This window comes from Pelodiscus sinensis, chromosome 22 (assembly GCF_052426305.1).
Source record: "Pelodiscus sinensis isolate ZL-2025 chromosome 22, ASM5242630v1, whole genome shotgun sequence".
Taxonomy (NCBI): domain Eukaryota; kingdom Metazoa; phylum Chordata; order Testudines; family Trionychidae; genus Pelodiscus; species Pelodiscus sinensis.
In genome coordinates this window covers 3,998,654-4,026,319 of record NC_143073.1, presented here as the reverse complement: position 1 = coordinate 4,026,319, position 27,666 = coordinate 3,998,654, and the positions used below count along the sequence as shown (strand labels likewise).

Below are 27,666 nucleotides of genomic sequence, written 5' to 3'. Positions count from 1 at the left end.
CTAGTCGCACATCGAGCATATGAAGCAAGGTCTCTGATGAAGAAGCATGCGGTCTGGGGTAGAAGGCAGTCAAAACTATAGGTTCATTAATATGAAAGGAAGTATTGATCTTGGGGATGAATGTTGGATGTAGGCGTAAAGTCACTGTGGTCTTTGAAAAGGATGTGTAGGGCGGACTCGCCATCAACGCCCCTAACTCGCTCACTCTACGTGCGGAAGTGATAGCCAGTAGGAATACAACTTTCATCGTTAACATTCGGAGCGGTATTGATGCCAACGGTTCAAAGGGGGGATGCATAATTGTACGTAGGACCAAATCGAGGCTCCAGGCTGGTGGAGGGGGTCTGTGAGGTGGATGCAAGTTCGTTAGACTTTTAGAAATCTTTTTGTAATTTGGTGGGAAAAAATCGGGGAACCTTGCAGAGGTTCATGAAAGGCACTGATTGCTGCTAAATGAACTCTCAGTGTAGCCATAGCGAGACCAGAGTCGTGAAGGTGAAGGACATAGTCCAGGATGTGTTGGAGAGGAGAAGTAACAGGTTGTACGTTTCGAGCTCGGCACCATTGCAGAAACCTGCGCCATTTTGCCAGGTAAGATTTCCGAGTAGAAGTTTTTCTACTGCTCATAAGAATTGTCTTAACTCGCTGTGAACAAAGGTGCTCGTCCCGTTTGAGCCAGTTATCAACCACGCTGTGAGGTGAAGTGACTCGAGTCTGGGATGTAGGAGGGCTCCCTTCTGCTGAGATAACAGGTCCGGGTGAAGAGGGAGTGTCCACGGTGGGCATATCGACAGCCTGTGCAATAGTAGATACCACGGCTGTCTTGGCCATGCCGGAGCTATCAAGATGACTGTCGCTCGTTCGAGTATTATTTTCTCGAGAGTTCTCGGTATTAGAACCGTCGGGGGAAATGCATAGAGGAGCAATCCGGTCCAAGCAGTGAGAAGAGCGTCGCCCAGAGATCCTTTTCCGATCCCCGCTCTGGAACAGAATTGGGGACACTTGGCATTCTGCATTGTGGCAAAAAGGTCTACTTTCGGCATACCCCATCTGCGAAAGATGCGCTGAAGAACGTCTGCCCTTATCTCCCACTCGTGATCTACCGGGAATCGTCTGCTTAACGAGTCCGCAATGACATTGCTGATGCCAGGTAAGTACGATGCCATGATGGTTACGTCATTCCTTATGCACCAGTTCCACAACCGCACTGCCTCCGCACAGAGGGAACGAGATTTGGCACCCCCTTGTCGGTTTATATAGTACATCGCCGCCACATTGTCTGTGAATATCCTGACAGCGGTGTGCCGTATGCGTGGAAGAAAATGCTTGCATGCTAGGAAAATGGCACGCAACTCTAGGAGATTGATGTGATATGTCTTCTCTATGGGGGACCATTTGCCCTGAATGCGGTCGTTGCCCATATGCGCCCCCCAGCCTATGAGAGATGCGTCTGTTGTTATAAGCATAGAAGGCTGAGGACGAAGGAACGGGACTCCGGAAAGGAGGTTTTCTGTGCATTTCCACCACCGCAGGGAGTCGTGAATGTGAGGCGGTAGAGTGACTGTCTTGTGGATGCTGTCTTTCTGTGGTAAGTATACCTTTTGTAACCAGTGCTGAAGATCTCTGAAGTGGAGTCTTGCATGGTGGATGCCATGTGGCCCAGGAGACGCAGACACATATGTACGGACACAGTCGGAGCGATATCGAGGACCTTTACCAGCTCCTGTATTGTCTGGAACCTGTCTAGAGGTAAGTATGCCCTTTCCGTGACGGAGTCTAGGACTGCACCTATGAACTTTATATTCTGTGTCGGGACAGTGGTCGACTTCTGTTCGTTTATTATCAGGCCGAGAGAATCGAACGTGTTTCTGGCCAACGATATCATGTGCATGGTCTCTTGGTGCGTTGGGGCCTTTATGAGGCAATCGTCCAAATAGGGGAATATGAGGACGTGCTGTCGTCGTAGATATGCCGCGACTACCGCCAGAGTCTTTGAGAAAACTCTGGGAGCTGCCGCCAGACCGAAGGGGAGAACCCTGTATTGGAAATGGTCGTTGTCTATTACAAAGCGCAGAAAACGTCTGTGTGCCGGGTGGACTATAATGTGAAAATATGCGTCCTGCAAGTCGAGGGCCGCAAACCAATCGCTGAGATTCAGAGATGGAATTATTGTCGCTAACGTCACCATCTTGAAACGCATTTTTCTCAGATAACGATTGAGATGACGCAAATCGAGAATCAGTCTCCATCCCCCTGACTTCTTTTCCGTCAGAAAGTAACGGGAATAAAACCCTTTCCCCCAGAACTCTCTCAGGATTTTTTCTATGGCTCCTATGGCCAGCAAGCATAGAACCTCCTGTCGCAAAAGAGTATCGTGAGAGGGGTCCCTGAAAAGGGACGGGGTTGGTGGGTGGGTAGGGGGCATTGAAGTAAAGGGGATGGTGAAACCTGATTTTACTATGTCCAATACCCATTTGTCGGTGGTTATTGCGGCCCAGCGATGATAATAAGGCCGAAGACGATGATGGAAGATGGGAGTGGTATTGGTAGTGATATCGATTGCGATTGGTACGACTGCGCCCTCGACAGACGAGTCAAACCTGTTGTTTGGTCTGTGGAAGGTTGGTCGCCCTAGAAGGTTGCGGGCGCCTACGTTGTGGCCTCTGTTTGGATCGGGTGTGATCAAACGGGCGAGGTTGTTGTTTTTGGAATTGGAAGTCATATCGCCTCTGATATGGGAAGAACCTCCGGCGGCGGAACGGTGGAACATACATGCCCAGCGTACGAAGGGTCGTACGGGAGTCCTTTCCGGTGTGAAGCACCTCATCCGTTTTGTCAGCAAACAATTTCAATTTGTCGAACGGGAGGTCTTCGACTTTCGCCTGCAAGTCTCTCGGAGCCCCAGCAGCAGCCAGCCATGAAGCCCTATGCATGGATATCGCGGTGGCTATTGATCTCGCAGCCGTGTCCGCAACATCCATGGCTATCTGTAGACTGGCACGGGAGCAAGCGTACCCCTCCAGCACCACTGCGCGAAGGATGGCTTTTTCCTCCTCGGAGGCATTCTGGGCCAGCCCTGACAACTTGGCAATGTTGTCAAATCCATGATTGGACAGTAGTGCCGCATAATTGGCAATGCGAAGAAGGAGGGTAGACGATGAATAGACTTTCCTACCAAATATGTCTAATTTTTTGGCCTCTTTTTCCGCTGCCGCATTCCTTCCCTGCGGATTCTTGGCTCGATTTAGGTCTGCGTCCACTACAAGGGAATTCGGTTGGGGATGTGTAAAAAGAAATTCCAAACCCTTAGAAGGTACGAAATACCTCTTCTCCGCCCGCTTTGATGTAGGCGGGACAGAGGCCGGGGTGTGCCAGATCTCCGAGGCTGGTTCAAGAATCGCCTCATCAATTGGGAGCGCTGCTCTGGACTGTTGCTTGGGATGCAAGTTTTTAAGTAACTTGTATTGCTTCGTCTGAACGTCCGCCATATGAACGTTCTGCGTGTAGGCCACTCGTTTAAAAAGATCTTGGAATTCCCGACCGTCGTCCGGGGGTGAATTATCCCCTTGAAATACCGCTTCGTCCGGAGAGGATGAGGCAACGTCAGCTGGAGATATTGCGTGCGAAGGGGCATCCTCGTCCGAAATTTGACCTTCCTCAGGATCAGACATCTGAGGAGGAGGTGAGGGAGCAGCTACCGGAACCTTTGGGGGTTGAACCGATTGTTGCGGAGAACCCACTGGGGACTGATGTCCATGCTGCGAGGTATGGCAACGACAAGAATGAGGGGACCGAGACCTTGCGTAGGCATAAGGAGAATAGTCCCTCTCTCGATGACGGTAAGAGCAGTCAGGAGATGGTCTTCTAGACGAATAGGCAATGCTGTATCTGCTTCCATAGGACCTCGAAGGTGAGCGGGATGGCGAGCGAGATCTAGGAGCGTGCGTCCCGAAGTGTGGTATGGGATGTCTATAGACATGCGTGTAGTGCGGCCTCAAGTAACGGTACGGAGACCGTGAGGCGCGATAATAACCCATTCCAGAGGTACCTGGCTGGTCACCCTCGCTGATTTTAGATCTAGGGACCGCGGCCAGAGAGCGCGCTGGGGAGACTCTTTTAGCTTTCTTTTGAGTCGACCCACTCTGCGGTGGAGACGTCCTCTTGTAAGTCTGGGAAGAATCTCCTTGGGGCGTTTCAGAAGGCTGTAGAGCCTTATCAAACAGAATAAGCTTCAGCCTCATGTCTCTGTCCCTACGTGCCCTGGCCGTTAATTTAGAACAATGGGCACATTTGCTCGGCACATGGGACTCCCCCAAGCAGCGTATGCATGCGTTGTGGCCATCGGACGCTGGCATGGGGTCTTTGCACAGGGAACATTTCTTAAACCCCGGTGAACCAGGCATTTTGTATTTTCTATCTCTAAAGATAACGAAAACTAGAGAAAAAAACCAGTAGCTTAACTATCTACGTTCAACTTTAAGAAAAAAATTTTTTTTTAAACAACTAACTAACTAACTAACTAACTGTAACTATAAACTGAGGAAAACTCGTGACAATTTTTAAGTTTTCTATCTAAAGGAGCTGTCTCTGAGGAGAGAGTCCGATGTCCGTCAGCAACCTAGGACGGTTGAAAGGAACTGGCGGAGGGGCCGGACCGCGTGACTGAAGAAACCGCGCGAAGCCTGCCGCGCATGTGCGGTCCGGCCGGTTACGGCTACGAAAAGCCTCCGATCAGCGGCGCCGGGACGAGCCCGACACCTTGAGTGGAGCACCCACGGGGACCACTCGAAGAAGAAAGGATGTTTAACTAACTAAACAAACTCCCTAAAAAACAAACAGAACAGATTTACTTATCTAACTATAAAGGATGAGAAATTGAGTTATCAGGAACACTGCAGAGCTCTGTCTCTGGCCAGGGATGGCAGAGAAGGAACATTGACAGTGCATGGCCTCAGGGACACTGCTCTGCAGACTCTGGACACAGTGCAGGGGCCCACTGATACTTAATGTCATCTCTCTCAAAGATATTGTTTTCTGTTTCTGGAAATACACTAGCCTTGCATGCTGATTTCTACATGTCAGGCAAAATTTATAAACCATCAGAATACTGACATTTCCATTGATTATAATTGTCTACTGTCACAATGATTCAGTCTGACTTTTTTTATGCACAGCTTATTTATACAATTGTTGTCACCAACAAATAAAATCAATGTCAATAATCTCTTTCAGGAGCCATATATCATAAGAAAAAACAAGTTTCGGTTGAAGATTTTTAAAGAAAAAATTCAACTTCTAACTCTTATTTCAAATTTCATATATATCATGCAGAGCTAGAGTGACACCCAGTGGCTAGTGAGTAAGATTACGTTTAGCTTGAAAAAAATCATGGAATTTACTGTATAGGTTTAGAAAGAAACTCTCCTTGTGGTCAGTTAATTCCATAATTGTCCACTATGGGATCATTTCTTTGAAGTGTCCTGTGCTTGTTACTGTCAGAGACAGGATACTGGATTAGATATCAGGTATGGCAATTATTATGTTAGGTTAAATCTTTGTTAGATAAATGATAGTGTGAATCTGGACCACATGTGAAATATTGTATATGCCTGTATATGCACATTTTAATGTAAATATTGTTATAATCAGTCAACCGTAAATATTATATTAAGCTTACCTGAGGATCTTCTGAATGGGTGTAGACCTATATTTGAAAAATAAACATGTAAATATGAGAATAAATACAATGTGTATAAATACACTTTTTGAGAGGTGAGTAAACATTTTAAAGATACTTACCGCAAGGACAACCATTCTAAGCTGTTTAAAATATAATTAACAAAAGAAAAACAATAAATTAAATATATCTTATAAAATAACCCTGCATACCAACTACAGTGCAGATTCCAAAAAACAAAATAACAAGGAAATTAGGTCCCTGATTTGGGAAAGTCATCCAATTCTAAATAACAAAGGCTATACACATGTGCTTAACTTTAAGCAGATGCTTAACTACTACTGACTGCGGTGCTTTCTTGAATAGGAATGCTTTCCTAAATCAGGGCATCAGACATTTTTCCAAAGTCATGTTTCAGACATCAGTGCAGAAGTCATTACCACGAATGAAGACTTATGAGCTACATTATGTGAGATGCTGAGCACCTGGAACTGCCATTAATTGTCACATCTGAGTAAAATGCAGTTTTTTGTAAACAGTAGGGATGTTAGATAGCAATTAATTGAATATTTGTGTAACTACACAAAATATTATCAGTTTCATGACTATTCGACAGTCCCTGGGGGCAGGGCTGGCAGCCAGTGCATTCCTGGACCCCTCCCAGGGAGCTGCTATATCAGAGGCAGCAGCACAGGGTGGCAGCAGCTCTATCCGCGGAAGGCCCAAGATCCCCAGGGACAGAGGCTGCTCCATGGCAGCAGCCCCTGTCCACGGGGAAGAGGGTCTAAGCCCCCCACAGACAGAGGATGCACTGGCATCCCACAGAGCAGCCACTGTCCGCGGCAAGTCTGGACCTGCCAGGGATAGAGGCTGCTCTTCAGCACCCTCCCCTGACCCCTTTCCTGTTGCTGCCTCTGAAAGAGACAGCAGTGCAGGAGGAAGCGGCTCATGTAAGCCAATACGTGTGGGGAGCTGGCTTGAAAACTGGCTTCCCCTGTGTCCTGGCTCCCGCCTGCCACCCTTACCCTCAGTGCTGCTGTCCCTCTATCAGAGGTAGCAGCGCTGAGGTGGGAGAGGCAGGCGACTCCGGTACTTGTGGGGAGATTGCTTAAAAGCCTGCTTCCCATGGAAACATCTCCTGCACCTCAACCGCGCTGCCTCTGATACAGAGAAAGCAAAGGGGGTGGGGGAAATGCATGTAGTCAACTACACGTTGACATCCCTAGTAAACAGTAGGCCCAAATCCACAAGGGTACGTCTACACTTGTTCCCTAGTTTGAACTAGGGATGCAAACGTAGCCGACCAAAATTGCTAATGAAGCGAGGATTTAAATATCCCGCGCTTCATTAGCATAATCTCACCCGCTCGCTATTCTGCTCACCAGCTGATTTGAACCAGGAAGTGCACTCCAGGACGCATTAGTTTGAATCAAATCCCTTGGTTCGAACTAACGTTACTCCTCAAAAAATGAGGAGTAATGTTAGTTCAAACCAAGGAGTTTGATTCGAACTAACGCATCCCAGAACGCACTTCCTGGTTCGAATCAGCTGGCGAGAGAAATAACGCGCAGGCGAGATTATGCTAATGAAGCATGGGATATTTAAATCACCGCTTCATTAGCAATTTTGGTCGGCTACATTTGCATCCCTAGTTCGAACTAGGGAGCAAGTGTAGACGTACCCCAAGAGACCACTATGAGAAGTATACAAATGCACATTACAGTATATTATATCAAAATGATACTGGAAGACTTACATATTTTTTCTGCAAAGCATCATAGCAACCTAACATCCTGCAAAAATCAAATAATATTGTCTGTTTACTACTAATTACCATTTCGATTGAATAAAAATCCTACAAAATGAAATTGTTGTGTTTATATTCTTAATTTTAAAATATGGTAGTCATAAACAATGCTTATTCCATTATTTTTGTCTTTTTAATTAACTATAAAGTTTCCAATACCCAAATATATACCAGGCTCTTCACAGAACAAATATAAATGTCACTGAACTGTATGCCTGTCAAGGCTTTCTAACGTGTTCATAAGTCAGTTGATAAATATAACTATTTCACTTAAGTCTAATAATCTTTTAAGCACAAAACCAATACAACCTGGATCTCCCTGGTCCACCCTTCGAGACCTGACTAGTCCCGGATAAGGGATTTTTCCAGACCAGGGAGGGTCATATCTGGCCTCTCTGCTACCACTCCCCCGCCAGCCCTGGACTGGCCACCAGCCTCACTGACCTGCCGGTACCCCCACCCTCTTCCCTGCTATGCTGAGCAGCCCAACTCCAGCCCAGCTCCCTGAACACCAGATTCCTGGCCCTACTGGGGCAGTCCCACTGGATTGTGCCCAAGAGCTCAGATTTGGCACGCTGGGCAGCCCAGTTGCGGGGAGCCCAGTCGCCAGCCCTTCACCAGGACGCTCTGTTCTGGAACATGCATGGAGTCCTGGTTTATAGCAGTTCAACCTGTACGATTTTTAGTCTTGATGCAGTTTTATTTAAAAGTTTTAATTGCATTTTACATAAAAATATACAAAAAGAGATACCACAATACTTAAGTAACCAAGAATTAATCCATAATTTACTATAGCCCAATGGAACATTGGAAAAAAAGAGTAAGAATTAGTCTTACACAGAATATACAATACACAGAATATATAAAATACTAATAAACATCCAGCTACAGAATTTTAGAAGCTGAATACTCCTCTTTTGCAATGCTTGAGATGTTAATCCTCAAAATTAAAAGTTACAAAAACACAATAAATGCAATGTTAATGAAAATATTGTGTCCCAACCTCGAATACCAAAGAATAAGGACTGAATTCTCCATTACACATCACTATAGATGTGAAGTATAAAGCACTATTATTCTGATTTGGCATCATTTTACATCCACTTTGTACTGGTGGAAATGACTACAAAACAAGATGCAGAGCAACAAGGAATCAGGTTCTGAGAGAACTGTCAAAAGAAGCAACTGTGGATATAAAATTCAGATTTTTCAATGTGCAAAGTCTGTATACCAAAACAGTAAATACTACGCGTTAAATACACCACGTGACCATTGTTCACCAACAGTCATTGCTCTGGGGTGGGGCTGGGGATGAGGAGTTCAGTATGCAGGCTACCCAAGGGAGAGAGGATAACCCCAGCCCGCTGTCACCACAGCTGCTTGGGGCCAGGTGAGAAATACCTGTCTAAGGCTGCTGCAGCTGCAGTGGGCATAGCTGGGGAGGGATACATGTCCCCCAAATGGGAGACAGACATCCACACAGACAGACACACAAACAAACTATCTGAAATATATAGCAAATAGCCATCTTTTTCTCCACCCTTGCTTCCTGCTGACCCAGTGAGGTTATAGTTGTCCAGGTCCCCATCTCTGGCCGCCTTGCTGCCCCCCTGTGGTCATTCTGCAGTATAACTGTCCTTCCGCCAGATTTCTTCCTTTCCATTTTATGAAAAACAATCAAATTCCAGGTGTATCCGCTTGTCCTGGCACAACCAAACCTTTACCTTGTTTTAACTTATGATAAGAGGAAGATGCATAATAAATGTGGTGGTCCTAGCTCTTACTATTTAGAAAGAGTTCTTGAACAGACAGATTCACAGACAGACATAATCAGCTGCATGCGGAGGGCCGCAATTTAAGTGTGGTTGCATAAATATGCAAATAGCTTCATTCACATTGATGGGCATGAATAGAAAGATTAAGGCAAGACTACACAAATACAGGCCCCATTTAAATCAGTTCTGCTGATATTAATAAAATGTAATATTTACCCGATTTCCACCCATATGAGCACTTTTAATGAGCAATGACAGTCCAGGAATTTAACTACTAAAACACATAGCAACAGAAGACCATTATATTGACTACTTTTTTGTTTTGGCTCCCACCCACAGGCAGTGTGTTGAGCCCCACATAAATCCAAAGTGCACTGTGGGCCGCAAACAAACAGGTCACAGGCCGCATGTTGAGTAGCTCTGCTCTAGAATCAACATACCATTTCACCAACTGAGTGGATCCAGGGCAGTTTTTGTCTTCTCTCAAAATTTTGACACAGAGGTCTGAAACAAACAAAGTTTAGTTAAAAAAATATAAACACAACACTAACAAAATTAAGTTCATTCAAATAAGCTCTCTCACATTCTTTGTCACTAGAACAAATATCTTATGTCAAAGGAATCTGAGAAACAGCATGTTACCATCTAGATATCTTGTTCCATAGGCACATTCTGGAAAAATTCCTCTTAGATAAGTAATGCAAGATACTGATACTGCTAGGAGTCTCTTCACCAATACTAAAGACTGCTGTTCAGTACATATTTTATTTGGAAATATTACTGCACTCTAAAATGTAAAGAGAAAGAGAGAGGGCGAGAATTAATTTCCAGGATACAGGAATCTTTATTTTCATTCACTTGCCTTTCAAATACTGAAGACAAATAAAATGTCTTATCTCATTAGCCAAATGTATCAATTTTATTTTATTGTTAAAGGAACTAACATGAAGCATATATTGAACAGCTTATCACACTGATAGCCTCCAACCACATAAAGAGTTATATAGTGTGTATTTAACATTTTGCACTGTAAATAGTTCAATTGATTTCAAAGTGAATATTCACTGCACATAAAGCATGCTTAACTTTTTGCAGTGTCAGGACCTTTGTGTTTAACTGAACCCTGTGAAATTTTACTACTGTGCATAGTTCAATAAGAATATTTATGGCAAAAAGAACTGCACCTGAATAACATCATCTGTTTATACAGAGATGAGTTATATGACTCTGAACTACTTTTTTCAAGCATAATCAGCTGCATGGGTAATTTTGGGCAATACAACAGTACTAAAAATAATTACTTTGTATTCCTGACTACTCTAATCAACTGTGTCAAAAATACATCAAAATAAACGGAACCATACCATAGAATTTCTCTGCATCTGGGCAGTTGCCATATTATCAGTCTTTTCCTATCTATTAATAAAAATGGGTTATTAGTATTGTTAAGTTGCACTTTGATAACACTTACATATGTAGATCCTATCTATTCCATTTTCAGAACACAGGCCTGGATCCATAAAGGTATTTAGGTTCCTAACTTCCATTGAAATCAATGCAAGTTAGGAGTCTAAATGCAAACATTTACTCAATGGTTAGTAATGAACCATTTTTAGTTATGCACATAATCCCATTGATTTCAACCTGTGTGAATGAGGATCACTCATGGGAATAAAGAGCTATGGTCTTCAGCCTGATTTATACTACAGACTTCTGTGATATAGCTATGTTACTCCAGGGAATAATAAATGCAAGCAGAATTCCCCAGCATAGTGCACCTACACTGGCAAAATTCACATTTACCAACACAGCTTGTTTTACCCAGGTACAAAACATAGCTGTGCCAGTACGAGATGTATCCACAGTAGGGGCTTTTTAAATTAGTAAATTGGATCAACTCAGCTATATCAATTCCGGAGTTTGAAAAATCCACACCTGAGTCACATAGGGCAGGCCATATCTACATTGCCACTTTACTGCACTGCAACTTTCTGACTCAGCAATGTGAAAGAACACCTCATGAGCACTGCAAGTTATAGCACTGTAAAGTGCCAGTGTAAATGGGCTCTCCAGCTGTTACAAGATACCTCTAGCAGGCTGGATCCAACCTGCCAAACCACCAGATCCAGCTCGCGGACCACCCTGCCGGGACCCACAAACACGCAGTAGTTGCTGTTTTAAGTGGAGGGCTGCTTCATGTGCCTCTCTACTCTGGAGAGGTGAGACTTCTGGGTGTTCTCCCTGTCCCCAGGCCAATCCTCAGCTCCTATTGGCCGTGAATAACCAGCCAATAGGAAATGACCCCAGCCAATCTCTCAGCTCCTATTGGCCAGAAACAACCAGCCTCCCGCAAACCTCTCCACCCTCCAGGAATGAGAGCCACATGGAGAGAGCAGCCTGCATTTTAAAGCAGCCTGGGGCTGCAGCAAGTAGAGAGCCCAGCCTGCCTTGGGGGTGCTGCAGGGCTGTTGGCTGGGAGATGCTTAGGTAAGGGCCTCCCAGCCAAAGCCTGCCTCTGGCACCCCTGCCCCTCCCACACTCCAACTTCCTCCCCCAGGTCACCATCCAAACCCTCTGCACCCCCCTACCACAAGTCACAACTCCCTCTCCCAGAACTTGTACCCTCCCCTACACTCATCCCCACCCCCAGGCCAGAATCCTCTCCTGCATCCACAGTCCCTCCCATACACTACACCCCAATCCCCTGACTCAGGTCACAACCTCTTCTTTCATCCAAATCACCTCTCAGACCTCACACCATTTCCCACATCCCAGTCCCTTATCCCATGTGCCCGTCTGTACTCAAATCTTCATCCTAAACCCTGCACCACTAGGACCCAGAGGGTAGAAAATTTGTGTCTGCTGCTGGTACATATGTATTCTCTCTGCTCTAGATGCACAGAGATGGTAGAGTGCCATGAGAGGAGTAGAACAGGAAGAAGGCAGAATTGAGACCTTTCAAAGTTTTGGCCCAAGCGAGGGGGCATGGGGGCGTCATTTGAGCACCCCACCTCAGATGCCAAAATGTTGTGGGCCGGCCCTGTGTAGACATAGCCTCCAGGTCCTATATCAGCAGCGGGGAACCTATGGCTCGGGCCAGATCCAGCCCCTAAGGCTCAGGGCTCCCCTCCCCCCCAAGGGCCATGTTAGTGAGGGTTTCGTTGCCTTTCACTCATATGTGGCCCCCAACTTGTATTTATGTGGGTCAGCAGCCACCAATCCTAAAAAAGTTCCCCACCCCTGCCCTAAGCACTCTAAACAGATCCGTGGTTCTCAAACTGTGAGTTACAATCCCAAAGTGGGTTGTGATCCTCTATAGGGTTCCCAAGACTGATGCTGGCCCCAGCAAGTCAAAAGCCCAAGTGTCACTGTCCAGGGCTACGGTCACATGTCCCCTGGACTTCAGGTTGGGTCCCTCTCCCTGGGGGGGGGGGTGGAGCTCGCTTTTTGGTCCCTTCTCCTGGGCTCATATGGTAAATTTTGTTGTCAGAAGGGGGCCACAGCAGTGAAGTTTGAGAACCAGAGAGTTGAACCAACGCGACCACCAGAGCATAGCCCAGGGCAGAATCCTTCCACTGGCCTCATAACCACCCCTCAGGGGAGTGGATTAGCCAGCCGGAGGCACAGGAGACCCCATGCCCAGCCACACTACGGTGCTATCCGCAGCCACGCTGCAGCACTGCGGACCTGCCCTAACGCTCCGGCTTTCACCCAAAGCAGCACAGCTTCCCCACCGGCCTCTGTGGCGCCCCCTCCCCAGGCTAGACCAGGAGTGGGGGAGCCCGGGGCCGGAAACTGAGTCCCTAGAGTGCGGGGCAAATGGCTCGTTGGAAGGGGCAATCCGAGCCGTCCCATGCCCAGAGCGCCCCCCCCGTCGCGACGCCTTGCCTGGGCCCGGCCCAGGCTGACCCCACCAGCCGGCGCCCGGCCCGCGCTGCGGAATAACCGTCCTGCCGCGCGCCTCTCGCCGCCCGCTTTCCCGCCTTTTCTCCTGACGCGGTGGGCGCGCGCCTGCCCTCGATCGGGGGCCGTGCGCAACGTAACCGTTTTTCGCTCCTCCCTTCTGCCCCCGCCTTCCCTTGTGCCCCTGCGACCCTGGTGCCGTGTGCAAATGCTTTCCCGCCTTTTCGCCCTACACCGCCAAGGGAAGTAGCGCGCCTCTCTCCAGCAAGGGTCGTGTGCAACAGCCCCTCCAAGGGTCCCCTCCTCGCCCCGCCCTGGGGCTGGGGTGCAAAGCCTGCAGCCTTTCCCTGTGGCACCCTGTCCCCTCATCTCCGCCTTGACGGCCCGTGCGAAGACTCTTCACACCTTTCCCTTGCACCAGTACCTCCTTTGGGGCAACGTGCAAAAGCTCTTCACACCTTTCCCTTGCACCATTACCTCCTTTGGGTCAACGTGCAAAAGGTCTTCACACCTTTCCCTTGCACCATTACCTCCTTTGGGGCAACGTGCAAAAGCTCTTCACACCTTTCCCTTGCACCATTACCTCCTTTGGGGCAACGTGCAAAAGCTCTTCACACCTTTCCCTTGCACCATTACCTCCTTTGGGGCAACGTGCAAAAGCTCTTCACACCTTTCCCTTGCACCATTACCTCCTTTGGGGCAACGTGCAAAAGCTCTTCACACCTTTCCCTTGCACCATTACCTCCTTTGGAGCCATGTGCAAAGGGTTTTCACACCTTCCCCTCACACCTTTGCCTCCTTTGAAGCAATATGCAAAGGCTCTTTGCACCTTCTCGCACCTTTGCCTCCCCCAAGTCTAAGGTCAGGTGCAAAGACCTGGTCTACACTGACAATATTAGGTTGCCCTAGCTGCATGGCTCCAGGCCATGAAAAATGTTGTTTCCTATGCTCTGTTGTAAGGTCATCCTGACCCTCTGGGGCAGGTGCAAGAGAACCCCATCCATCCACACTGAAATTGGCTACAGCATGACAGTCCAGGGCCACTTTTGTGGTGTAGGCAGAGCCAAAGGCTCTTCATTCTTTTCCTTCTCATGCTGTCAGTGGCTCTTCCCCTTTCTCCATTGCTCCCTGCCCTCTACCACCTGCAAACACTTCCCATTTCTGTACTTGTGCCATTGTCTCTTGCCCACACACACCCGCCCAGCAATGTCCCAAGACTCCACACCTTTTCCTTTCCCTCTGTTAGCCGAGACTTCACAGGGGGACACCTGGGGAAGGAAAGTGGGGTTGCAGGTGAAAATGTGGACTACTTATGGAGACAAGTGTAAATCACAGAGCCATTGAAACACACACACTTGTGTAACAGTTGTAAAGCTCATATTGTGTATTACAAACATTAGATCATAGCGGATAGTCCATCCATGGAGGGAATACAGCATACACACAACACATACACATATTGACTATAGTATGGCAATATTTGAAGGAAAGTATTAGGAGAGGAATGTATTTCCTGCTACATTTTCATTGTTCTACATTTCTTTGCCAAAATGGATTTTTTTAATTAAAAAATTTTTTTTTATGAACTGTATTTTTAAAAATATATATTCTGCACTATATAAAAAATGAAATCTAAGTTAAAAATTAAACTAGCCAACTATCAAGCCTAATCTTTCAGGTTTTGCTTTAATTTAATAATAAAGGGAATAAATACCACAATTTTAGCTAATTGCTCTAAATAAATGTCTTTTACTGTCCTGGTTCCATCTACACAATACTGTACAGACACTGATCACCACTACAATCTAAAGCTTTCTGTGGAAAGTAATGCTTGCAAAATCTTACAATCAGCCTGTTAGGAAAGTTTTGAGAAAACATCTTTGATTGTCATTTAATAATGCATAATTTAAAAGTAATACAAACGTCATACTGAAAGATTATACCAACTGTTATCCCAATGTAATTCTTGTGGAATCAACAGACTAAGACATTAATTACCAAGAAACCCAGGAAGCAAGACAAGCACTAGAACATCTAACATCGATTCTGACTTATCATACATGCAGCTTTCATAATACATCACCTTCTAAGATTATAACATGGGTATTGCCAATCCCAAATTTTCAAAAGTGAGAAGTCATGCTTCCCCCAGTCATGAGATTAGATTTTAAAATCATGAGATGTAAAATATATTAGGTGTGCCTGCTGGTCTTTGAGCCTGTAGGGTTCAATTGGGTCATATTTTCAACCTTTTATCCACAAAAAAATAAAAATAAAAAAGAAGGCTGAGATTCTCACATAATCACAAAAATCCAGGATCTTTGGAAAAAAACAAAATATTGTAGTACCTGAGATACAATTTTGAAATGATTTAATGTCAGTAAATCTCCCATTTAGCATGTCCAATTCTTTTCAAGAGGTTTAAAAAAAAATGTTTAAGAACATTTTTTGCAAATTAAAAAGCAACAGTTTCACTTGTAAAGCCTCAAGGTTCTCATTTTTTCTGAGCAATCTGTCTTGGTAAATATATGGCTTTGGTGGTTATATGGCCATCATTACAAAAATTAGAATCTACAGTATTCGTAGAGTGGACCATACTTTAATAAAGAGATGGTTCCAATGACATATCTCCTTCATTTGTGAACACAGGCACCACCTCCATTCCTACTTGTGACACTAATAGCATTTGCCTACATAGAAAAATAACATTAGGCAAGCATCTGTTTTTCACTTTTTTAATGAAACAAGAATCAGTATCATGTGACTAGTTGGCAGAAGTAGTTGATGTAGATTCTTGAATGCTGCTTCAGGCTGGTTAAACGTGAAAGCAATATGCCAAGAAGGCTATAATTAGTACTCATGAAATTTCATAGCAAGCAGTGATTCTTCCTACATAACTTTTCTGTTCTTGACTTTAATAGATCTTTGGGGTCCATCGAATTTGTATAATGCAAAACAGGACTTATTGAAGACTACAGTTCTTTGGGGAACTGAGAGAATAAAATGAATTTAAAAACGTATTTGACTCTTCATTCCTGCTCACCAGGACTAAGTATTTTTCACATCAGTGGATAACTGGCAAGTGAAGCTATTCCACAAAGGTTGCCTCTGTTTCTTGCCATCCGAATATAGCCTTTAGCACCCCATCTGGTTCCCCAGCTGCAGAAGAAAAACAATCAGTATTTGTTTTTATATCATAGATAGATAGATAGATAGATAGATAGATAGATAGATAGATAGATAGATAGATAGATAGATAGATAGATAGATAGGTTCCCTGTTTTAATTTGCTTGGTTGGTGGTCCATGAGAATCAAAATGCAAAACTGGCTATGAAAGGAAATGAAATTAACAGAACTAGTTGGGATTGGTCCTGCTTTAAGCAGGGGGCGGGACATGATGACCTCCTGAGGTCTCTTCCAGTTCTATGATTCTATGAACAAGTTTGTGTCAAGCTGTCTGTCATGTGTGAGACCAAAACAGAATAGTGAAAAGTAAAATAGAATTTTAAAATATTCTTTCATTTTTAATAATCAGAGAAATACCTAACAAAACAGTTAAACTTAAAAAAGCAACAAATGGTCTGGTAGCACTTTATAGACAAACAAAACATGTAGATGGTAACATGAGCTTTCGTGAGCAGACCCCACTTCTTCTGAACAAAACAGTTAAAGACTTTTAAAAGATATTTTATTTAATTTGATGCTGTTTTTGTACTCTATTAAACCAGTTCTTTAAGACAAAATTATATTTTAAAGACTTGAAAGTTATTTTAATTAAAGAAAACTCATACTTACCTGTTTTTGATAAGCCAGTATGGTACACCTTTGTCTACACCATATCCCACAACAAGAACGGCATGGTTTATATTTGAAGGATTGCAGTTTGGGTCATAGTATACACCTGAAAATATTTTGATTGATTGATTGATTTAGAAAACAGCAGTGCTCAGAATCCCCAATCAGGAGCACTGTGCTTCTGTACTAGGGACTATGTAAATGCATAGAAAGTCAGGTTACAATATAAAGCTCAAATTCCGCAATGAGTTCCATATAAGTACAAAGATACACCTATGTGAAGCTCATTGCAGACTATGGACTAATTTAAGACAAGAGCTAATGAGTATAGAGTCTAAGACCAGAAAGATCTACTGTGGTCATCTAGCCTGACTTCTTGTATAACACAGGGTATAGAACTTCTCCAGAATAATTTCTAAGGCACATTTAAAAAAAAATTCAACCTTTTAAAAAATGGTCCACGATGGACAATCTGCCATAATTATATTCACTTAAAAATGTATGTCTTCTTTCCAGTATGAATTTGTCTAGTTTTAGCTTCTAGCCATTGGATCATATTCAATTTTTGCTAATTTGAATATTTATTAAACGTTTGTTCCTCATGTAGGCATTTACAGAATAGTTAACTCACCCTTTAAATTTCCCAGGGCTGCTCCTTGAACTTGAGTCAGTAATCCGCTTTACTAACATGTACTTCACTTTAGGCATGTGAGTAGTGTGGCAGGCTGACTATATCCTGTAGTATCTGGTATAAACTTTACTATATTAAGTTAAATCTTCTTGAATTATGTTTAAATATTAAACATATTATGAGAACACTTGTTCTGAGTTGAAGCTGTGAAGAACTTGTAACTACAAGAAATCCACTTGGGCCAGAATCTGAAGGATTGCTTCTGCCAGAATCCATGTTAGGGTTGTTGGGATGAATTCTGGTGAGCTTACTATTAATCATGTAGGTTCTTTTATTGTTTTCATATATTTTCTCTGCAATGCTTTTTACCCTAAGAATAAAACAGGGTTGCATAGGAAGAACTGTATAGTACTTATAACTTTTGACAATCACACTATTATCGGTCTTGGAAGAGAAACAAGCAGAGGTGGATGGGAGGTCTATTTCTTCTGGGAATAATATAGTGAAGGCAGGGAACGGTGCATCCTGAAAATACCCCCCAGTAGAAACAGAAAGAGACATGTATCTGCTGAAAGCCCGAGAATGATGCCCATGCAGGACCACTGAAGAGAAATACAGATGCTGTTACCCTGAACTGTGACAAACAGGTATGTTGATTTCAGTGGAGCGGCTCACATGCATGTTTAAAGTTAGATTTGTGTTTTGTTGATTCGGGGTCTTTCTCTCTAATTTTGTTAAGAACTATGTAGGTCTTGGAAAATACCTGGAAAGAAAACAATTCTTACCCTTGTGGTAGTGGTGGAAGGAGCTCAAGCTTGCATCTATAGCAACAGATACTGGTCCCACTGAAGCCACTGTCTTTTCAAGGTAAGTTTCATTTCCCATGGGGACTGTTTTATAGCTGACACAGGTGGCAGCTCGTCCAGAAGTTTTATAACGGCAATTTTTGTTCTGTAGAAGATAGCAGAGATAAAATGGTACAATAACTATGGCAAGTAGGGATGTAAGTGACTAGTTGAGTGGTCAACTACTCGATGAGCCTAGACTTAAAAGCTGGTTCCACCAGCACCATCTCCATGGTGCTGCCTTCGCCCGCCCCCGCTACTGCAGCATGGTAGGTGGACAGGTGAGGCTGCCATGAAGCAGCTTCTGCCTGCAGCGGGCCAGGCTCACCACAAGCAGAGGCTGCTGCCATACCACCAGGGACAGAAGCTACTTCGCGATGGCAGCCCTTGTCTGTGGTGAGCCTGGGCCCGACACAGGCTGAGATTACTTTGTGACTGTCTCACCTACCCCCTCCCCACTCACCCCCCACACGCTGTTGCCTCTGGTAGAGGCAGCAGCGCAAGGTGGGAGCAGCCGGCACTGTGGAGTCAGTGCCGGGGGGAACTGGTTTTTAAGTCACATCCCCCCAGCACCAGCATCTATCCAGCTAGCTACACATACACAGTGCTAGAAGATTTACCTGGCGCTGGTTGGGTCCTTAAGTCGATAAATTTCTGTTTTTCAGAAAATAAAATGAAAATGTAATGCTTTGTTTAAATCATTGCTGTGGGATAGGGTTGGGGATGAGGGATTCAGTATGCACGCTGCCCTAGAGAGAGAGGAGTACCCCAGTCTGGGTCTTTAACTCCATTTTTGTTTTACTCTTTCAAATATATAGTAGATATTTTGCATGCTTTTGTCAATAGATGGCTCCCTACCTCACAAAGTAAGATCCCAGTTGCTCCAGTCCTTTACTCAATTAATTTTTGTTTTTCTTATGTAAATCATTGCTCTGGGATGAGGTGGGGGATGAGGGCATCAGTTTGCACGCTGCCTGTGGGAGAGGGGACTACCCCAGACCTCTCTCAACACAGCAGCTTGGGGCCAGGTGAGGAATGCCTCTCGATAGCCACTCCAACTCCAGCAGCCATAGCCGAGGGATGGGTACATATTGCCTAGATGGGGTAGGTCCAAGATCATCTGCCCCCTGCACTCAAGAGTGAGGAATGCAGCAAACTGTGTACTTTCCCCAGGCTCTCTGACAAAGGGGAACAGCCAGCAGTGTCTCTGTACAAATCAAGGCTGGGGGAGTTGTGGACCTGGTGCTCCCTAAAAGGAGCCTAGAGGGTGGGAGGCTTGGGGCTGGGGCAGTTCCAGATGTGGGGGGTGCCCCCCAGCCTGCCCCTTTCACCTGCCTGTTGATTCTGTTTCTTTTCAGCATGGTTTTAGGAGAAGCAATCCCATTCCAAGCACATCCCGTTTTCTTGGCACAACCAAACCTGTAGCTTCCTTTTAGTTATGATAAGAGAAATCTGCATACTGAATTTGGTGATCCTTTTAGGAGGAGTGGTTCTTGAACAAACGGACAGACACACACACAGATGTGACAAACTCTCAAATATATAGTAGATGATCTCACTCTGTAGTATGCTGGTATATGAAATGGCACTATTATTTCCAGGGCCCCATGTATAGCAAGATGGATATAAATTCTGATGCAATGATGGAGTCTCCTGCTTCCTTTGGCACTTTGAGAATATTGCCACACATTCAGGTAAAATTCAAAATATGGGGTTTTATTCAATTTAATTAATTGAACAATACATTTGGGGCCTGCTTGGAAGGTTTTCATAAACATAAAGGTTTTGTTGTTATTGTTGAATTAAAGCTTATATTCTGGAACCCAGATCTGTGGTAAGGAGTGTATTCTGATGCAAATTTTGCAGTCACAGAATTGTGGCATGTATAAGGCTCTAATTATTTCAGATACCATTAAAAAAAGACATTATGGTGTGTTTAAATTGAATTAAATCATTCAGCAATCAAGAAGAAAAAAACCAAATCAATTACAATGTTAATTCAACCATAGATATAAAATAGAAGTTTAAGTCTTACCCCTTATTTATCTTTCAGATAAAACACTTTGTGGTAAAATATAGACTTTTCCAATTTTTTCCTCCCCAAAGAAACACCTTTGACCCAGTGATACTCACCTGACCTTCATATGGGTAGGACTTTTCTGAATCAATGCCATTGTTGTCTATAACATATCTGAAAGCATTAGTCATATAGCCTCCACTGCAACCATCGTTGCCATAGCTCCTGGTACAGTCTACTAGGTTCTGGGGACTAAGTGACAACAGACGCCCTGTTTTCTTCTTCAGTTGTCCTTCCAAGGCCCCCACAGCACTGAACGCCCAACACGAACCACAGGATCCCTGAGGCATATTGCAAGGTTCAACAACAACAAAATACATGTTAAGGTAGATATCATAAATGGCTTAATTATACTTTTGAGACAAAAACACTAGTGGCCTTATTCCTGATTTACAGCATAAGTGTGAGAAGACGGATACAATGCACTTGTGAGACAGATAGCTTTAACAGTATGAGAAGTAAATATAGATAGTCTAGCTGTTTGGGGAATAAGTAAATAACTTTTTCTTATTCACTTTTTCCACACCAGTCATGATTTTATACACTTCTGTCATTTCCCCCCCTTAGTCTTCTTTTTTCTAAGCTGAAAAGTCCAAGTCTTTTAAATGTCTTTTTATATGGGACCCGTTCAAAACCCCTAATCATTTTTCTTATCCTTTTCTGAACCTTTTCCAATGCCAATATATCTTTTTTGAGATGAGGCGACCACATCTGTACGCAGTATTCAAGATGTGGGCGTACCATGGTTTTATACAGAGGCAATAAGATATGCTCTGTCTTATTCTCTATCCTTTTTCTAATGATTCCTAACATTCTATTTGCTTTTTTGACTGTCCCTGTACACGGAGTGGATGTTTTCAGAGAACTATTCATAGATCACTTTCTTAAGTAGTTGTAGCTAAATTAGTCCCCATCATATTGTATGTATAGTTGGGATTATTTTTTCCAATGTGCATTACTTTACAGTTGTCAACATTAAATTTCATTTGCCATTTTGTTGCCCAGTCACTTAGTTTGGTGAGATCTTTTTGAATCTCTTCACAGTCTGCTTTGGCCTTAATAATAAATAAGCTGAATGAACAACTTCAAATAAAAAAGCATGATTTTACATGTTGAAATGGATAATGCAGCAATATAGATATTCTCATAGAATGTCATTTACAAATATTGCATTGCTGGAACTATGCAGTTCTTCCTCAGCAATGTGAGGAAGATGATGGGAGATTCACACTATTCTGCAATTATCCGGGTTGTAGTATTCATTCTCCACCTATTGTAATTTCCACCTACGAGTTCGCACCTGGTTCTTTACACTGGTGACATAACCTTTCTTCCTCCAGTCAATGCCATCTGGGATCTGAACACTTTCTCCAGGCCAATCAACTGTAAGGTTATCCATTTCTGAGTTGGATACTCTGAGCCCTGTCATGGTAGCTGTTATTTCCTCAGACGTCTGTTAAAATAAAATTTTTAAAAAGGAATAGAGAATGTTAAAAATTCATAATCAGTAACTGGTCATACTGCTGTCTGGCAAGTGCCCTAATCAGCCAACTTTGCAGCAGCTAACAAATACATGGCAGAAAATGTCTAAGATTTAAACAATAGCTGTACTCTAAAGAGTGGCTGTGCAAAATAGCACATTGTTATTCAATGGGGGTGGATCCAAAGCCCACTCCTTTAATAACTCTTTGCTCTTGTTTCTTGAGGATCTCAAAGCACTGTGCAAAGTACAGTAAGTATTATCCTCATTTTACAGATTTCTAAGGCTACACAGTTATTCCATGGCAAGATAGGTAACTAAATCTAGTTCTCTTGATGGCCAATTCAGTGTCTTAGCCATTGAATTATGTCTCTACCCTCTGCTCTCATGCTCTCGGGATCATATTGCATTGGATCATTTACTTTTAAAAATAACCAAAATACAGGTAACTAGTTAGTGCAATTAATTGCACTAGCAATTCTGACAAAGGTGAGGGAAAAATCTTTTTACAATTATTATGACTTCTTTTTTTTTAAAAAAGAGCTTGAAACAACAAAATGTCACTACATAATTTGAGAACAAAGTAGATGAGGAAATTTACCATGTCTGCAAGGCCATTCATAGCCATTGTGTATGAATGCATTCCTATTGACTCTTCCAAGTTATGAACTGTAACAATTTTCAGGGTTTTTTCCCAGATCAGGCGCCTGAAAAGCTCTTCTTCCTGAAATAATGAAAGAAATGGGAACATTTTTGGTCACGAAAATGGGGCTAATAAAAAATTAAATTTTTGGTGGAATAAGTTTGCTTGTGTGGTATTTTTTCCAATGGAAAGTGTCCCAATTAAACTACATTTCTGTTTAATTTTAAATTGAAATTTCATTTTGATTTGATTTACTTCTAAATTTTCATAGCCTTTTCTTCTTTTTTCCTCCTATTGCCACAATAAGATGAACAACATGTAGTTTGGAAGAAAGAGAATTGCAACATTTTCCTTTCTTTTTTTCTTTTTCCCTTTTCTATTCTAACTTTTTAAATCTCTTCCATTTTGCACGAGTTACTTAATGGCAAAAGGAAAAATTAAATATACCACTTCAGTTTTTTCAAAGTTGGAAAATTTTTGCAAAGTTACAGAGTAGAGAAAATAAAAAAATAAAAAAGGAAAAGTGGAAAGAAAAATGATGTGTTTCATTATTACTTTCAGTAGAAAAAAAAAGCAGTGAGAGAAAAGGGGAAAAAACTAAAATCTAAAGTTTTAAAAGTTTTGCTAATTTTTCATTTTTGAAAAACACAAAAATTTCAAATTAAATCTGAAACACAGAAAAGGTTTTGTTTTAAATTTTTCAAGTGACCAATGGATAAATTTCAAATTAACAAGGCAAAAATGGATTTTTCAACCAGATCTCATTACATTGTAAAATATGGACAATGCAATTACAATTTCTAAATTCTACAATTTCTAAATTACAATTTCTAAAATTGCTGTTCGTGCCATTCTAAATTTAACAGCAATTCTAAATTTATTTCTGGCCCGCCACGCTGCACTCTGGCGGGCCAGAAATAAACACTAGATTGAGAGTAAGTAAAGGTATTCTTTTTCTTACAGGAATTTGAGGAAATAAGATCATAACATAATTGCTTTGAATGAAAAATATTAAGAATGTTTCTCTCCATGTGTAGTATAGTCCAAGAATATAAATTAGCTTATTAGAAAACAAATTCTTGAGTTGCACTTTGTAAGCGCATTAAGGCAACCTTCAGCTTTAATCACTCCTGGAAGCATAAGTCACTCTTTCCACAGTTCAGATATCACTAATAAATAGTTGTGAAGCTGATTATGATCACATTTAATCCAGATATAACATGATATTGAACATTTCAGTCCCCAAAATTCTATTCAGTTCTTCTGTTTGTCTTGGCCACTAAATTATTTAACAGTAAAAAGAATCAACCAGGTAGTAGAGCATACTGTTCTGGTTTAGTACAATATATCACAAAAATAAATATTTAGAATGGAAATATAAATTACCTCACTATTGTACTGCTTTTGGTAGGTTGTCTTCCAGTGTTCCCAGTCTGAATCAAGGGTAGGATCTTTTCCTATGTTGGCAACAGATGCTGCTACCATAAGCAGTAAAACACAGCCCACTGTCAGCATCTTAAACTGCAAAAGATGTAAATGGGCTGTCATGCAACACAATATATTATTTCCTTCTCATCACTCCAGGGTCTTTGAAGGGCTCAAGGGAATGGCACGAACAGCAAGTCCTGTATCTGTACCTAAGCTCTCTCCCCACACAAGTATGTATCCAGTGGACTTGACTCTCCACTGCCTTGTATCATGTCATTTCTACCTGTTGTTACCCTGAGTTAGATATGTGATTGGGAATGTTGTTTGGGTTTTAGGCTCACCAATTATCTGACCACAAAATCTCTAGGTTTCCCCTCCACCCCAGTTACAGAAACCAAGAGCCAAAGAGTTCTATGACTGGAGGCAGGTCTTTGGAACTGCGGCAATCAAACTTACACTATGGGTGGTACCAAATCAAAGCATTTTTTAATTAAAATAGGTATTAAATTTACACACAATAAAATACCTAAGGCGACGACTGCATAAATTGATTCGATTGCCTCAGGTGGTAGCATAAATGCAGCCTGAGTATACAATTGCAATTTCCTAGGATAATACCATACTCACACACTCTCCTGAAGACTCTGAGGGGTCAGAGAACCAGCCTCGCTCTGCTGGTAGAATGAGGGTCTCAGTGAGAGGTCAGAGAGTATTGTAGCAGAAGAAACTGAGAGACTTAAAAGAATACTAGCACTGTAATGGAAAATAAGGAAACGAGCTTAAGGAAGAAAGTCCTGCTCCACACTACCTGCCGAGGGTTTTATAGGCCTTCGTGCGTCACCTATAGCCAGACCCTTCAAAGCCAAAAATAGATTTTGCACCCTAAGATTTGAGTGTGCACACATTCGATTGGAGAATTAAACTAGGACACCCCTTTAAATCTGCATGCGATATCATTTTATGCCCTCGTGGACAAATTCTTAAAATGGGCACTTGTGACTTAAACACCAAGAAATGTCACCCTCTGCTTTCTTGGTAAAGCAGCGTGTCCAACCTGGCAGGTCATTGTATTTTTGGTACTTTCAGATACCACACGAAATAATGACACATTCTACATCAGCACACTGGCCCTTTTGTGGTTAGACTAATCTAGTTAGGAGAACTGGAGATTTCCAAACACTAATACCTACCTAGCTATAATTGTTTTAAAAAATATTATATATAAACTCTCATAACCAACCTACACTACTGCAAAAGCTAACTTCTCACAGGATTCAATCCCTGTAGGTCCTCGAGTTACTGCTAGAATAGGATAAAACAGTGAACGGTTTAGGAGAGTATATAGGTTTGCAGCCTACAAGGAGAGTATATAGGTTTAGGCTACATGGAGAGTACACAGGCTGTTAGACCACACAGTGCAGAATGTAAAATGTGTACAAAACTCAGAATTCTCTCAGAGCTGTGATATTTTGTAGCACCCGCAATACAGAAGTATAAATGATAGCTACGAGGCAGTGGAGTATTAGTTTCAATAATTAGTTTCAAAAAGTAGAACTTTCATGATACATTTTCATAATTGCAAACATTTTCATCAATATTTGATATTCCTCCAAATAATCACAAATAACATCACCCTGTGAAGTTTGCCCAATATTTGTGAATCTGCTCTCCAATCATTTCCCACTTTTAGTCCTAGGTCTTTAAAACAGAAGAGCATCTATCATATTCACCATTGGACCCCTTTATTGGTCGAGACTAAGAACAGAATAAGATACAGAAACTTAATCCCCCACTAATCCCATGAGATGCTTCCTTTGGGATAGTGCAGAGTTCCATTAGCAGAGTGAAATGAAGGAATCTCATTGGTCTATATTGTTATGGGCAAGAGATGTCACTTCTGTCTTTGGGACTGTTGATGCTGCACTCTTTGCTAGTACTAAATGGTGGAAGTAATGGAGAAAAACAGAGAAAGAAAGATAAGTCAATACACATTTCCAAGTAACATATTTGTAAATTACCTGTTAAATTGTTGTGATCCTGAGGCAGGACTCTTCTTTTGCACAACAGAAGACAGGCCAGGCTTACCAAGTCTGGATGTAGCAAAGGTTCCCAGATGCTTCATATAGTCAGGAATCCAGTGGTCAACTGGAGAAGTTCCCTCTGCAGAGGTTTCAGTTTTCTTTAAATATGCTTTCTGTCATGAGACATGATTATCGCTTGCTTAAGGTTTGTTTTGTAGTGAGTAAGCAGATACAAAAATCAAGCAGACGGGAACAAAAGCAGAACCCTTTGAAACTGAAAGTAAACTTTGTTTCTTTTGCACACAGGTGAAAGAGCTAGTCAGAGAGTATAATTTGCAGCCATAAAAAAGTATTATAACATTTGGCTATCTTGATGCATGCCATTATATGCACGAGAAATATTCTCAGTCTGTGTAATTGAAAGATAACCCTTAAAAACAAAGTTTCCAATAGAACTGAAGGTTTAATGGAAATGGGCTATGAAGCTCTTCAATGCTCAGTGACAGTCCAAATCTAACCCATCGCAAAATCATTAATTTGCAATTTCTATTCAGTATTCTATGTGATTTGAGGTTGGCAGCCTCCATGTATTTCCTAATGAACTTGTGTCCTTGTCACAAAATTGTGCCTGTGGTTGTTGAAAATTTTACTTTCCTAGCAGCCTCAAGAAGAAGCCAAAGCTATGTGCCATGTGAACTGATTCAACCTCTCACTTCAGGACTGAGGACCTTCATTGGAACCAGTGTGGGAGATGCTTACAGTGCCACTGCCTGGTGCTAAAGAGGGTTAGCAAAACTGAGAAGTAGACCCATTGTCTTTTGTTGCCTGATCATAAAAGAAAATTATCTTGTCAAACAGGAGAAAATGGTCAGAACTAAATAGTATGAAATTCAATAGGGACAAATCTAGGAAGGAAAAAATCTATTGCACAAATAAAAATGGGAAATGACTGCACAGGAAGGTGTTCTGCAGAAAAGGATGGGTGTTACAATGGATCACAAACTAAGTCAACAATCTGAGTCAACAGTGCAATGCTGTTGCAAAAAAACTCAAACATTCTGGGATGTATTAGCAGGGGCGTTGGAAGCAAGATGCAGAAATAATTCTTCCACGCTACTCAACGCTGATGCATCCTCAGCTGGAGCACTGTGTGCAGGTCTAGGCACCACACTTTGGGGAGGATATGCACAAAATGGAGAAAGTCAAGAGGGGAGCAACAAAAATTATTACAGTTTAGAAAACAGGACATATGAGTTAAAATTGGGTTTGGTTAATCAAGAAAAGACTGGTGTGGGGGCATGATAACAGTGGTCAAGGTCATTAAAGGATGTTATAAAGAAGAGGGTGATAGATTGTTCTCAACTTCTGAGGACAGGTCAAGACACAGTGTGCTAAAACTGCAGCTAGGGAGATTAAGGCTCAGTCTATACAGGCAGTTCCCGGGTTACATGGATCCGACTTACATCGGATCCCTACTTACAAACGGGGTGAGGCAACCCCGCACTAGCTGCTTCCCCCCAGCAGACCAGGGAGACGCGGAGCGGCTTTTCTCAGCAGACATCTCAGCTTGAGAATAAAGGACT

General features: G+C 42.7%; 2 protein-coding genes across 4 annotated transcripts in view; both read right to left on the bottom strand.

Moving 5' to 3' along the window:
• HORMAD1 (HORMA domain containing 1) overlaps positions 1-13,289 on the bottom strand; it is a 58,790-nt gene extending 45,501 nt beyond the window's left edge. The window contains exons 1-7 of one of the 2 annotated variants that reach the window (XM_075907336.1): positions 13,148-13,289; positions 10,624-10,675; positions 9,902-10,046; positions 9,700-9,763; positions 7,434-7,470; positions 5,800-5,820; positions 5,678-5,704 (exon numbers count right to left, since the gene is read on the bottom strand). In XM_075907336.1, the coding sequence (XP_075763451.1) occupies positions 5,678-5,704; positions 5,800-5,820; positions 7,434-7,470; positions 9,700-9,763; positions 9,902-10,046; positions 10,624-10,656 (327 nt within the window). In that variant the 5' untranslated portion in view covers positions 10,657-10,675; positions 13,148-13,289. The remainder of the gene's footprint in view (positions 1-5,677; positions 5,705-5,799; positions 5,821-7,433; positions 7,471-9,699; positions 9,764-9,901; positions 10,047-10,623; positions 10,676-13,147) is intronic. The other variant, XM_025179851.3, reaches the window with a different exon arrangement.
• Positions 13,290-14,510: 1,221 nt separating this feature from the next.
• On the bottom strand, positions 14,511-26,398 carry LOC102459334 (cathepsin K-like). Of its 2 annotated transcripts, XM_075906996.2 has the most exons (9): positions 26,081-26,398; positions 24,690-24,815; positions 24,021-24,155; positions 22,593-22,715; positions 21,812-21,964; positions 20,568-20,792; positions 18,375-18,540; positions 16,959-17,064; positions 14,511-16,321 (listed from the first exon to the last, which is right to left on the bottom strand). In XM_075906996.2, exons 3-9 carry the CDS (start codon positions 24,147-24,149, stop codon positions 16,222-16,224), a joined length of 1,002 nt encoding a protein of 333 aa, XP_075763111.2. In that variant the 5' UTR covers positions 24,150-24,155; positions 24,690-24,815; positions 26,081-26,398; the 3' UTR covers positions 14,511-16,221. The 2 variants fall into 2 exon arrangements, with proteins under 2 accessions (XP_075763111.2, XP_006110501.3); XM_006110439.5 differs by lacking the exon at positions 24,690-24,815 and having other exon boundaries at positions 14,512-16,321; positions 26,081-26,388.
• Between the last annotated feature and the right edge of the window lie 1,268 nt (positions 26,399-27,666).